The sequence below is a fragment of the Sus scrofa genome, chromosome 13, assembly GCF_000003025.6.
Source record: "Sus scrofa isolate TJ Tabasco breed Duroc chromosome 13, Sscrofa11.1, whole genome shotgun sequence".
NCBI classification, from domain to species: domain Eukaryota; kingdom Metazoa; phylum Chordata; class Mammalia; order Artiodactyla; family Suidae; genus Sus; species Sus scrofa.
In genome coordinates, this window is record NC_010455.5 from 120,754,727 (window position 1) to 120,768,891 (window position 14,165).

General features: G+C 38.1%; 1 protein-coding gene across 21 annotated transcripts in view; it reads left to right on the top strand.

Moving 5' to 3' along the window:
- The window catches only part of ATP11B (ATPase phospholipid transporting 11B (putative)), a 146,275-nt gene that overhangs the window by 27,094 nt on the left and 105,016 nt on the right, over window positions 1-14,165 (top strand). For 17 of the 21 annotated variants that reach the window (XR_002337765.1, XM_021069876.1, XM_021069867.1 and 14 more), the window contains 3 exons: window positions 2,074-2,190; window positions 8,129-8,218; window positions 10,350-10,430. Coding sequence is in view for 18 of the 21 variants with exons in the window: in XM_021069876.1 (XP_020925535.1) it covers window positions 2,074-2,190; window positions 8,129-8,218; window positions 10,350-10,430 (288 nt within the window). In the remaining 3 variants the exon portion in view is untranslated. The remainder of the gene's footprint in view (window positions 1-2,073; window positions 2,191-8,128; window positions 8,219-10,349; window positions 10,431-14,165) is intronic. The other 4 variants (XM_021069866.1, XM_021069871.1, XM_021069879.1 and 1 more) reach the window with 2 other exon arrangements.

Below are 14,165 nucleotides of genomic sequence, written 5' to 3' on the forward strand. Positions count from 1 at the left end.
TCTTGCTTCTGATGTCTGCCCCCCTTGTGGCTGAAGTTGGTATGGGGGCTTGCTGCAGGCTTCCTGATGGGAGGGACTGGTGCCTGCCCACTGGAAGGTAGAGTTGATTCTTATCCCTCTGGTTGGTGGGGCTTTGTCTCTGGGTGAGATAAGAGGTGGCTGTGTGCCTGGGGTGCATTTGGGCAGCCTGTTTGCTGGTGGGCGGGGCTGCCTTCCCACCCTGATTATTGTTTGGCCTGAGGCTTCTCAGCCCTGCTGGGTGGGGCCAGATTTTTCCCACTTGGCCTCCTCTAGAGGAGCACACGCTGATGATTACTCCTAAGACCTTTGCCTCCAGCATCCTTCCCTCACAATGAGCCACAGTCACCCCCTGTTTTCCCAGAAGATCCTCCAGGAACTGCATTCAGATCTGACTCAGGTTTCTATGGAGTCTCTGCTTTGCCCTGGGACCCAGTACACACGAAAGCCTGTGGGCGCCTTTCAAGAGTAGAGTCTCCGTTTCCCCCAGTCCCGTGGAGCTCCTATGCACGAGCCCTGCTGGCCCTCAACACCAAATGCTCTGGGGGCTCCCCCTGCCAATGCCAGATCCCCAGGTATGGGAACCTGACATGGGGCTCAGAACTGTCACTTCTGTGAGTGAGCCTCTGTGATACAGTTACTTTCCAGTCTGGGCGGCCCGCCTGGACCTGGTGTGTACGGGGCTGCTTATGTTGTGTAATTGCACCTCCTGTGGTCTTGATGTGGCCTCCTCTTTGTCTTCTGGAGTAGGATGTCTTTTTTTGATAATTTGCAGTCTATTTTGTTGAAGGTTGTTCAGCAGTTGGTTGAAATTATGGGGTTTTTTAAAAAATTTTTTAATCATTTTTATTTTTTCTATTATAGCTGGTTTACTGGTTGTAATTTTGTTGCTTTTATGAAAGAAGGTGAGCTCTAGTCCCTCTACTCCACCTTCTTAATCCCTGAAAATCCAAGAGAATTCAACTCATTTCCTATTAGAACCAAAAAAGAGTCTTGGGGAGTTCCCGTTGTAGCACAGTGGTTAAAGTATCCGAGTAGGAACCATGAGGTTGCGGGTTCGATCCCTGCCCTTGCTCAGTGAGTTAAGTATCTGGCATTGCCATGAGCTGTGGCGTAGGTTGCAGACACGGCTCGGATCTGGCGTTGCTGTGGCTCTGGTGTAGGCCAGTGGCTACGGCTCCAATTGGACCCCTAGCCTGGGAATCTCCATATGCTGTGGGAGCGGCCCTAGAAAAGGCAAAAAGGCCAAAAAAAAAGAGTGTTGGGTTTGGTAATTGCCTTTAGCATGTCAGAAGGTTCCCAAGGTCTACTAAAGGAGTCTTGATATTTCACTTGCCACCCTGGAAAAGAGTACAATATTGTAAGAATAGAGTATCAATATTCTTATCACCAGGAAAACTTTTGCACTAGAGATCACTACTAAATGTACCTTAAGAGGTGGTCTTTTAAATTTGAGGCCAGAATTATATATCCATATTTCAGAGAGTCAATTAATAATGTAACTAGACCAAAGAAGTGTTTGTGTGGAATGAATCTCTGCTCTCCATTGTTGCCTTTGGGAACAAAGCGTTTTGAAACCAAGTTGATCTGGGCATAATAGAAGTAAATGTAATAAATAAACCTTTGTCATCAGATGTGGAAGGTGCTGACTAGGCCTTAGCTATATAGGACTTCCATCACTGACTAGAAATCCTAAGAGAAAGGCAGGGAATCCTAGGAATGAAAGGGAAGGAAAGAAGCCTTGTCTTTAAATGCTTTTGTAGGTCTTCTAAGTTATTATTCTTTTCTTGTGGTTACATTTCTGACAGATGTGTGGACTATTTTTCATTACCAAGTGTTATTACATAGTTAGTTTATATCTGAGGATAATTACCTGTTTACTTGTGGGAAAAAAACATATGTGGTATAACTCTTCTAATAGTTAAACAGATTGAACCTATATGCACATCAAGGCCCATAATAACATGTGCAATATAATCAATGAAATAGAACCATTAGTAAAGAATCATAACAACGAACCTTATTGACCATTATTTTTCTTTTACTTCACCTTAGGGTTTTGACCCACCACATCAAAGTGACACAAGAACTATTTACATAGCCAACAGGTTTCCTCTGAATGGCCTTTACACACCTCAGAAATTTATAGATAATCGGATCATTTCATCTAAGGTAAGAATTAACACTTATTATTAAAACTGTTGTTATGTACGGTTTTGTTTTAAAAAGTGATTTTTGTGTATTCTAGTATACATTCATATCCTTAAAAATTCAAGGAAGTGGTGGTTGGTAGATCTATCTTAACCAAAATTGTGAACTGTAAAATAAATAAAGATGCTAGTTGCTAATATCAGGTAGCTAATATGCCAAAAATTACCTTTAGTTCCAATTAAACTAAAGAATTAATATCTATACCGTGTGCTAAGTACTATATTAGGTACTTCTCATGTTATTTAATCCTTAATTAACTTTAAGATAGCTTTTGTAAAGTGTTGTTATACTCATTTATATCAGTCTCTTCAGTTGACTTGCTGGGAAATAATTTACCCAAGGATAAAATAGGAGTTTGAACTCAGTTCTATGTGACTTTAAAGCCTGACTTCCTCCAATTTTATCACTCTTCCATAAACATTTTATAGCACCAAAGTACTACGTCACTCTTGCATATTCTTCCTTGTTTCATTTTTTTTCCTGTGGCATTTTTAAGCTATCTTAGTCTACTTTGAAACTGAGGATTTTAGAATGATGTTAGCTAATAGCCTCTTCTCTCAAGATGGAGATTTTTCCCATGGCATCTAACATGGTAGCCATTAGTCACATAGGGCTATTTAGGCCTTGAAACATGGTAATGTAACTGAAAAACTTAATTTTTAATTTATTTAAAATTTTTAATTTTAATTTAAATGTTAGTGGCCACATGTGACTAATGGCTACCTTACTGGATGGTGCAGTTATAGAGGGTGTGAGTCAGAGACAGGGTAAAATTCTCCTTTGAGCACAGCTGTTTCTTTTTTTCTTTTCTTCTTTTTGGTCTTCCACAGCATATGGAAGTTCCCAGGCTAGGGGTGGAATCAGAACTGCAGCTTCCAGTCTATACCACAGCCACAGCAACACTGGATCCGAGCCACACCTGCATCCTACACCACAGCTTAGGGCAACACCGGATCCTTAACCCACTGAGTGAGGCCAGGAATCGAATGCACATCTTCATGGATACTAGTCAGGTTCTTTACCGCTGAGCCACAATGGGATCTCTGCATAGCTGTTTCTTAATAAACCACCTTAAGAAGCATCTTTATATTGCTCCTTTCTTCCCTCACAGGGTGACTGATAATTTGTCTCTCATCATGATCTCATTTTTTTTTTAATTTTTTTGTAATTTTTTTTAATAGTTATTTCCCCAATAGTTTTTTTTCCTACTGTACATCATAGTGACCCAGTTACACATACATGCACACATTCTATTTTTGCACATTATCATGCTCCGTCATAAGTGACTAGACATAGTTCCCAGTGCTACACAGCAGGATCTCATTGCTAATCCATTCCAAAGGCAGTAGTTTGTATCTGTTAACCCCAAGCTCCCCAACCAACCCACTCCCTCCCCCTTGGCAACCACAAGTATATTCTGCAAGTCCATGATTTTCGTTTTTCATAAAAGATGTCTTAGGCCATTGGTTCCTTTGCCCCATTCCTTTTTTTCCCAGCCTTTACGTTATTTACATATGCAACATACCCATTGGTGACATCTCATTTGGACAGAGATTCCAAAATAGAGGGCAGGAAGGGGAAATATCAGAATTTAAGACAATAGAGGAGCTCTAGATTAATGATGCAGTTCTTAGTAAGTGATGCAAGAAATTAAAGTAATAAGGAAGTAATGAGAAGGATAGTCTTCACATATGTGGGGAAAAAGAGACAATATTTATTTAAATATCTACATTTATGAAATTGGTCAAAAACATTAAACCTAATACTGCTGCTTCTTGAAAATTTTTAAGTTTAATTTTTTTAAATTGGGTCTGATTTATATACAATAAAATTCGCTAATTTTAAGTATATAATTTGATGAGCTCTGACAAATGTGTAACATGTGACCACCACCCCGGTTAAGATACAGAATATATTTGTTACCCCAGAAAGTTAATAACCGGTCCCTCTCCTCCTTCCCTCTAGCACTAGCAACTGATCTGCTTGTATCTATGATTTTGTCTTTTCTAAAATGTCAAATAAATATAGTACAAATCTTTTGTGCCTGACTTTTTTTTTACTTCTGAGGTTCATTGTTGATGTTGCAAGTATCAGTCAGTAGTTTATTTCTTTTTTTGGTGCATAGTTTAACTGTTAGCCTAGGTTTGGATAGTTTATGTTATGAATATGGGTCATCTTCATTGTTTACTATCAATATTTTTCCCTTAAATTTCCAGCTACTTTCCTCACCCTGAACTCTAAATCTCTGTCATATTTACTGATAAGGGGGTAGTTTTCTACCACTGTTTTGTTGCTGCCATAGCTATGAAAGTTGGATAGTGTCTTCAGGATAAGAAGCCATAACCATAATACATACTTCTTCCATTTGTAATTTTTTTGAAGTTAAACTCTTCCAGTTTTTTTTTTTTTGTCTTTTTATAGCCGCCCCACGGCCCATGGAATATCCCAGGCTAGGGGTCGAATTGGAGCTGCAGCTGAGGCCTACTCCAGAGCCACAGCAATACCAGGTCTAAGGTGCATCAGCAGCCTACACCACAGCTTGCGGCAATCTTAACCCACTGAGCGAGGCCAGGGATTGAACCCTCACCCTCATGGATACTAGTCAGGTTCTTAACCTGCTGAGCCACAGTGGGAACTCCTTTCTTCCAGTTTCTGCCTATATCTTGGACATGTTCCAGAATTTTAAAAAGTTTGTTTTAATCTAGTTTTGTAATTGTCTGCTAGGAGTTCACAGGCTGCCAATACCGGAAGCTGAATGTCCTAGAAAACTTTTGGAATAAAATATCTTTATATGACTGTTTTTCATATGCAGTATTAGGTTTAATGTCTTTTGTTTGTTTGTCTTTTTGCCATTTCTTGGGCCACTCTGGCAGTACATGGAGGTTCCCAGGCTAGGGGTCTAATTGGAGCTGTAGCCACTGGCCTACACCACAACCACAGCAACACGGGATCCGAGCTGCATCTGAGACCTGCACCACAGCTCATTGCAACGCCGGATCCTTAACCCACTGAGCGATGCCACGGATCAAACATGCAACCTCCTGGTTCCTAGTCGGATTCGTTAACCACTGAGCCATGACGGGAACTCCGAGAAGGTGTACTTCTAATTCATTGTTCTTGACAATTATTACATAATAATTAAGAGAATTTTAAGGCATAATGAATTATTATTTTTCTTAGAAGTATTTTCTCATATTATATTATTCTATGAGGGTGCCTCCTCTGTGTATGACAGGACAAGCACAGAATTTAGACTCATTCAGTCTATTAATATGTTTGTATTTTAGAAAACCTAGAAACGGTTTCTGGTATTTGTAAGCTAGCTTTCGTGAGAAATTTTTATTTATTCTGAGTTTTTCCATTGCATTATTGGGCTAGCCAAGTAAAATATCTTGAAACCAATTACCTTATTTTATATAGTTGCACTTTACAAGATTCTGGAAGACAAAATATATTGTCACTATTATGATTTAAATAGATTGATGTAAAATTAGAACATTGCCAAGTTAATTCTTTTTTTTTTTTTTTTTTTTTTTTTTTTTTTTTGTCTTTTAGAGCCACACCTGCGGCATATGGTGGTTCCCAGGCTAGGGGTCCAATTAGAGCTGCAGCTACCAGCCTACACCACAGCCACAGCAATGCGGGATCCAAGCCCCCGTCTGCAACCTATACCACAGCTCACAGCAACGCCAGATCCTAAAGCCACTGAGTGAGGCCAAGGGTCGAACCCGTGTCCTCGTGGATATTAGTCGGGTTTGTTAACCACTGAGCCACGATGGGAACTCCTGCCAAGTTAATTCTTACAAATTTTTATGTATTTATCTGGTGCTGAAGGAAGCTGCATAGAAAACTGTGACCCCTGTAGGGAAAGCTGTCCTTTTATTCCATTTAAGGTCAACTAACAATGATTTGACCCATCTCACATGCACATGTTTTGACCAGTGACTTCTTTTCATTATAGGAAGTATCTACCTCTCTTCTCTCTAGAGCCCTGAACATAGTTCCCAATCCCAGATTATAGAGCCACTACCACAGGAGATTATGTTTCAGGTATCCCAGATTAGAACTGAAAATACAATTTTACATAAGAAAAGAAGGTTGTTAGGTATTGTACTATTTTTTTATAAATGCTTGGATCAAGTAGACTTTTGTGGACCCTTCCGGGAACCTAACCCTATTTATAAAATTGTTGGTATGAGAAAGGATGTTTCAGGTCTCAACTGATTAAGTAAGAAGCAAGTTTCTGACATACAAAAATTCAGAAATTAGAATCATTTTACACTGCACCAGAGAAAATCTTGAATTGGTCAGTAACCATCAATGCTTCATTCACTGCCTGATATCAGGAGAGTTGCTTAGAAAAAATTTTTTTTCCAACCATATTTATCTATCTATTCAACTTAAATTTTGATCTTCAGCTGTGTGCCAAGTAGTAGTATAATAAGTGCTAGAGAAAGAGCACTAAATAAAACAATGTTACTCATATCAGAGATCTTACTACTGGGGGAATGTACATAGGGTAAAGTAATGTACTATGTAAAGTGTTTCCCTGTTTCATGCATAAAATTTTGTTTTAAGTAGTAAGTGGTACAAGTAAAATTTGTACTCTGCTATAGCATTATAAGCTTATAAACTGATAAATATAACAACAGACACGTGGCAGTTAATATGAGCCAGGTTCTGTCCTAAGTACTTCATAAATGTACTAGCTTATTTAATCTTAACAACCCCATACAGTATGATTATTATTGTCCTCACTTTATAGAGGTACAAAGTGAGAAACAGAGAGATTAGATCAAAGGTCATTTAGTGACCTTGCGTTAAGATTTAGGCCACAGTAGTTTAACACTTTACCATCTATGTTCGTGATCATTATACTCTATATTATACTGTTTTACTTTAAAAATTGACATTGTAGAGTTCTCTTGTAGCACAGTTGGTTAAGGATCGGGCCTTGTCACTGCAGTGCTTGGATGCTGCTGTGTGGCATGGGTTCATTCCCTGGCCTGGGAACTTCCACATGCTGCTGGCATGGCCGGGAAAAAAAAAAAAAAAGACATTGTGACAGATTTTTATGTCCTTTATGAGGTTTTCTTGATGGTTATACCGGTGATTACTTATCTAAAGTAAATTTTAATCTTTTTCACATTCTAGGTCATTCTCCATATCCCCTGCTTAACAAAGAATAATTGAATAATACCATTTCCTCTTTTTCTGACATGAGCTAAAATATAAAAGAAATTGAATCTAGTGTTAGCATTTCTGCCAACTCTTACTTATCTAGAATTAGGTTTAGTTTTGTGAAACCAGAATCCAAAAGAAATTATTAAAATATTTTAGATCTGCCATCTCCAACTTTAAAAAAAAATCAGTTTAATAGCAAAGTTGATGGGTTCCAGTTTTATCTCATTAAAAAAAATTATATCAAAATTGCCAATAAACAGTAAAAGAAAGAAAAAAATAGAATAAAAATCCTGACACTCTAAAAGCCAGGTAGTTGTTTGTTTGTTTTTTGTCTTTTCTAGGGCTGCACCTGCAGCATATGGAGGTTCCCAGGCTAGGGGTTGAATCAGAGCTGTAGCCACCGGCCTACGCCAGGGCCACAGCAACTCGGGATCTGAGCTGCATCCGCAACCTACACCACAGCTCACTGCAACGCCGGATCCTTAACCCACTGAGCAAGGTCAGGGATCAAACCCAAAACCTCATGATTCCTAGTCCGATTTGTTAACTAACCACTGAGCCATGACAGGAACTCCAAAAACCAGGTAGTTTTGTAGCATCAAGAGTTACATGAATTTGTCTAAGGGCTTAATCTGATACTAGTTTTATTATTATTGTATGTATATATTATATATTATTTAAAATATTAACTAAATGATCTCCCCCTTTTTTTCAGTATACTGTATGGAATTTTGTTCCAAAAAATTTATTTGAACAATTCAGAAGAGTGGCAAACTTTTATTTTCTTATCATATTTTTGGTTCAGGTAAGCTTTATCACTCCCTAAGTTAAGTTTATAGACATGGATTCTAAAAAGTTGTCTTTAGAGAAAAGTTACATTGTATTCTAAATCATTTGACTTTGGGACCATTTTTTTTTTTTCCTGCAGAGCTTCCCCATTGTATTCAGTGAATACAGTAATTTAAACCACATCTAGATGTCTGAAAAATAGCCTGTGAATTTTAAGATTAGTTGTATTTTGCTTTATCACTGATATGCTGATATTCATGATCAAAACAATGAAAATAACATTCTTTCAGATGTTCTGCCTCGGAACATGAATATTTTGGTTTTTAATATACAGCACATGTTTTTGGCACGTTTCTGCCTATGGAACCATCTTTGTATAAAGTAAATCTTTAAGAAAGAAGGCTTTTTTTTAATTTAAATTTTACTTTCATTAAAATTTTTGGAGTTCTTATTGTGGCTTAGCGGGTTAAGGACCTAGTGTTATCTCTGTAAGGATACAGGTTCAATCCCTGGCCTCACTCTGTGGGTTAAGGATTCAGCTTTGCCGCAGGCTGCAGCATTAGTGGCAGATGTGGCTTGGATCTGGTGTTGCTGTGGCTGTGGCATAGGCCTGCAGCTGCAGCTCTCATTCAGCTTCTGTCTTAAGAACTCCCATGTGCTGTGGGTAATGCTGTAAAGCAGGAAAAAAATTTTTTTAATTAATAGTTTTTAGGACTCCCCATGAGTGTAGGTTTTTATCCAGGGGGCTGTTTTCTTAAATCTTTGGTCATTATAAGCTGTTTGACAGTGTTTTAATTTTCATGTTGTGCTTTTTTTCTCCCCAATTTCAAAATATGAAGGGAATAGCTTGTGAAATGAGTATAAGTCAGAGTTTAAAATTAGTGATGGTCATTTTCTTTTAAAGAGATTATTCTTTTCTGATAATACTTTAGTAGTCCTTTCAGTGTGGCATTGAATTTTTGTATAAATTCTGAACTTTTTTTTCCATAGAACCTGTGCTTTGAAAAGGAAAAAAAAAAAAAAAAGCTTGTGAAGAATCACTAAAGCTTGAGGAAGCTTTTTTTTAAATTGATTTCCTTTGTGAACAGAAAGGGAACTTCTGATTTTTTTTTTTTTTTTTTTTTTTTTTTTTATCAGTAGAACATTAGCTTGGTTTGGTTGGAAAAATAAGAGGTGTATTATACTAACCACGTCCATGTAGTACACATTTGTGAAATTACTAGTTAAGATCAGAAATTCGGTTTTTCTGTGGAATAGAACAAATTTAATTGGCCTATCCAAAGTAAAGGAATATTAATAAATCACTAGGCCCATATTATAAATAACCAAATACAATAACTGAAAATATTTCTTTACTTCTCCAGAAGTTTATTGAAGCTTCAACTTCATGATTTAGATCATAATTGCAGCATCATTTTCCAAGTTGTATCCCTCGGGTTCTGCTAGATGTAGCAAAATCACTTGTAGAAAAACCCCTTTCTATAGTCCTATTTCTTCTTCTTTGGTTCTTTTTTTTTTTTTTTTTTTTTTTTTTTTTGGCTGTATCCACAACTTTGGAAGTTCCTGGGCCAGGGATCAAATCCAGGCTGTAGCTGTGACCTTTGCCATAGATGCAGCAATGCCAGAGCCTTAACCCACTGTGCCGGGCTGAGGATTGAACCCGTACCTCAGCAGCAACCTGAGCTGCCGTAGGGACAACATCAGATCTTCAACCCACTGTGCCATTTCTTGTTCTCTAAAAGTGATGAGTTTTTTCTGGATTTCAGGGTAAAAACTGACAGACTTCAATATTTCTCAGGATAGGGAGAAAAATATGAAATGAATTCTGAGCAGCTCTAGCTCCCTGAGAAAGACCTGAAGTACTTTGTGTGTAGAGAAAGCAGAGTGACTCAGTCTGCTCTAACAATATTAGTGGGAATGCAGTAGATTTAGATATCCTGCTAGCCCCACATAAAAGCCAACAAAGTGGACTGTGAAGCTGAATTAAATTATGTTCACTGTATAGTATCTCTTCTATTATTTTTTCACTCTGGACCATAATACATATTTTGTATAATGTTTTCAGATATTTTTGAGATTCTGGATGTTAATAGTGTGTTGTGTACAATATAAAATATAATACTCTGAATTCCTTCTTTTTAATCTAGCTTATGATTGATACACCTACCAGTCCAATTACCAGTGGGCTTCCATTGTTCTTTGTGATAACAGTAACTGCCATAAAGCAGGTATGAAATACTTTCTATTGTCCCCCCCCCCCCCGGTCATTCAGAAATTGCTTAATATTTCCACTCCAAAAGTAAGATTTATTGTTATGAAAGTAATTTTCATATAAAAGCAGCAGATTTGTTTGATTTTGCATATAGTAAAATTAAACCAAGTTAAGCCACTGTTGTATTTCAAGTACCTGGTGACTCATGGGATGATTACAGTTGTTAAAAGATGGTCTTTGACAGACCTAGGAAGCATCCAAAAATAAGCATTTTATATGTACAAGCCAATTCATATATGAAACTTTAATTATACTCATCTTTACAAGGTTTGGTAGTATTTATTTATTATTGAATTACAAAGCTACTTTTAACACTTTGGGGTGAGCCCCAAGGAATAAAAAACACTGAGAAGGGGTAACCTCCTCACCCTGCCCCAGGAGTGGCCCAGGGAGAGAGAGGCTAGCTGAGGGGAAGGAAGCATGAAAAGAACCTGCTGCAGACTCAAGTCAAAGGGAATGCATCCGTGCTGGGACCTGTGAGTGCTACAGGAGAAAACGTGAGCGTGGTGGGACTGGCTCCAGGCACACAGGCGAAGGGCAAGAGGGTTGGACATGAAGCACAAAGCTACTTGGGTTCCTCCTCCTTCTCGTTTGCCTTTTTCTGCTTCTGCTGCATTATCTCTGAGTCCCTGCTTATGGGTGACAGCAGAAAGCCCGTCATCTCGGCACTTTCCCTTAAGCGAGTCGCTCTGCTTTTTCATATTTTCCTGGAGGGTGAGCTCGCACTGGTTACCGTGGGTCATGGCGACGGCAGCAGCTCCGACCTCAAGGTTTAGTATTATTTAAAGGAAGTACAGTTCAAAGAGGATATTTTTATAAAGAGTGGATCATGTACTTCTGGCATGAACATTTTTGAAGAAAAATTGTATAGTGCTTTCCTAACTGAAAGCTTTCTCTGCTGAAGTTTATTTTTATGTAAAGTAGTACTTTAGGGGAAATAACTTCAAATAAATCTTTTTTTTTTAATTCAGTGTTTTGTTTTTGTTTTTTTTATAGTTGCACAGCCATCATCACAGTCTACTTTTAGAACATTTCTATCCCAAACCAATCCATCCCTCCCTCCAACCTTCTCCTTTGGTAACCATAAATTTTTCAAAGTCTGTGGATCTGTTGCTATTCTGCAAATAAGTTCATTGTGTCCTTTTTTTTATATTATACCTATAAGTGATAGCATTATGATGCTTATGTCTCACTGTCGGACTAATTTCATTTAGCATGATAACTTCTAGGTCCATCTATGTTGCTGCAAATGCCATTGTTTCATTCTTTTCTTTTTTTTTTTTTTTTTAATGTCTTTTGTACTTTTAGGGCCACACTTGCAGCATGTGGAGGTTCCCAGGTGAGGGGTCTAATTGGAGCTATAGCTGCCAGCCTACTCCAGAGCCACAGCAACACTGGATCCGAGCCACGTCTGTGACCTACACCAAAGCTCATGTCAACACCAGATCCTTAACCCACTGAGGGTGGCCAGGGATGGAACCCACAACCTCATGGTTCATAGTCAGATTCGTTTCTGCTGCACCATGATGGGAACTCCCCTTTTTATGGCTGAATAATATTCCATTGTATATATATACCGCATCTTCTTTATCCACTCCTCTGTCAATAGACATTTAGGTTCCTTCCATGCCTTGGCTGTTGTATATAGTGCTGCAGTGAACATTGGGGTGCATGTATCTTTTCAAGTCATAATTTTCTCTGAAGAGATACCCAGGATTGGGATTGCTGGATCATATGGTAATTCTATTTTTTGTTTTTTGAGGAATCTCCGTACTGTTTTCCACAGTGGTTGCACCAATTTACATTCCCACCAACAGTGTAAGAGGGTTCCCTTTTCTCCACATCCTCTCCAGGATTTGGTATTAATACACTTTTCGATGATGGCCATTCTGGCTGGTGTAAGGTTTTGATTTGTATTTCTCTAATAATTAGTGATGTTGCACATATTTTCATGTGTTTTTTGGCCATCTGTATGTCTTCTTTGGAGAATTATCTTTTTAGATCTTGCTCATTTTTTATTGGGTTGTTTGTTTTTTGGTATTGAATTATAGGAGTTGTTTATACACTTTGGAGATTAGTCCCCCATCAGTCACTTCATTTGCAAATATTTTCTCCATCCTGTGGGTTGTCTTTTCATTTTGTTTAGGTTTTCCTTTGCTGTGTAAAAGCTTTTAGGTCCCATTGGCTTATTTTTGTTTTTATTGTCATTACTCTAGGAGGTAGATCTGAGAAGCTATTGCTGTGGTTTACATCAGAGTGTTTGGCCTGTTTTCCTCTAGACTGAGTTTTTTGGTAGTCCTAAATTTAGGTCTTTAATCCATTTTGAGTTTATTTTTGTGTATGGCATTAAGGAGTATTCTAGTTTCATTCTGTTATCTATAGCCATCCAGTTTTCCCAGCACCACTTACTGAAGGGGCTGTCTTTTCTCCATTGTATATTCTTGCTTCATTTATCATATATTAGTTGACCATAGGTGCATGGGTTTAATTCCGGGCTTTCTTTCCTGTTCCACTGATCTCTATTTTTGTTTCTGTGCCAGTAATACTGTTTTGATGACTGTAGCTTTGTAGTATAGTCTGAAGGCAGGGAGCCTGATTCCTTCAGCCCCATTTTTCTTTCTCATGATCGCTTTGGCTATTCTTGGTCTTTTGTGTTTCCAAACAAGTTTTAAAATATTTTGTTCTTGGGAGTTCCTGTTGTGGCACAGTGGAAATGAATCTCACTAGTAATCATGAGGTTGTGGGTTTGATCACTGGCCTCGCTCAGTGGGTTAAGGATCCAGCATTGCCAAGAGCTGTGGTCACAGACATGGCTTGGATCCTGCATTGCTGTGGCTGTGGTGTAAGCCAGCAGCTACTGGCTCTGATTCGACCCCTAGCCTGGGAACCTCCATATGCTGTGGGTGCAGCCCTAAAAAGAAAAAAAAAAGAAGAAAGAAAAAATATTTTGTTCTTGTTCTGTGAAAAATGCTATTGGTAATTTGATAGGGATTGTATTGAATCTGTGGATTGCATTTGGTAGTATAGTCATTTTGATAAATTGATTCTTCAAATCCAAGAATATGGTATCTGTGTGTGTCATCTTTGATTTCTTTCATCAGCATCTTATGGTTTTCATGGTACAGGTCTTTTGTCTCTTTAGGTAGGTTTATTCCCAGGTATTTTATTCTTTTTGATGTGATGGTAAATGGGATTGCTTCCCTGATTTCACTTTCTGATCATTTGTTGTTAGTATATAGAAATTCAGTCAATTTCTGTGTATTAATTTTGTATCCTGCAACTTTGCCAAAGGCATTGATGAGCTCTAACAGTTTTTTGGTAGAGTCTTTAGGATTTTGTAAGTATAGTATCATGTCATCTGCAAACATTGATAGTTTTACTTCTTCCTTTCCAATTTGGATTCCTTCTATTTCTTTTACTTCTCTGATTGTCATGGCTAGGACTTCCCAACCTATGTTGAATAGTAGTGATGAGAGCAGACATCCTTGTGTTGCTTGTGATCTCAGCAGGAATTTTTTCGGCTTCTCACCAATGAGAATGATGTTAGCTGTGGGTTTGTGATATATGGCCTTTATTATATTGAGGTAGATTCCCTCTATGCCCACTTTCTGGAGGGTTTTTATCAGAAATGGATGTTGGATTTTGTTGAAGGCTTTTTCTTTGTCTATTGAGAGGATCGTATGGTTTTTAT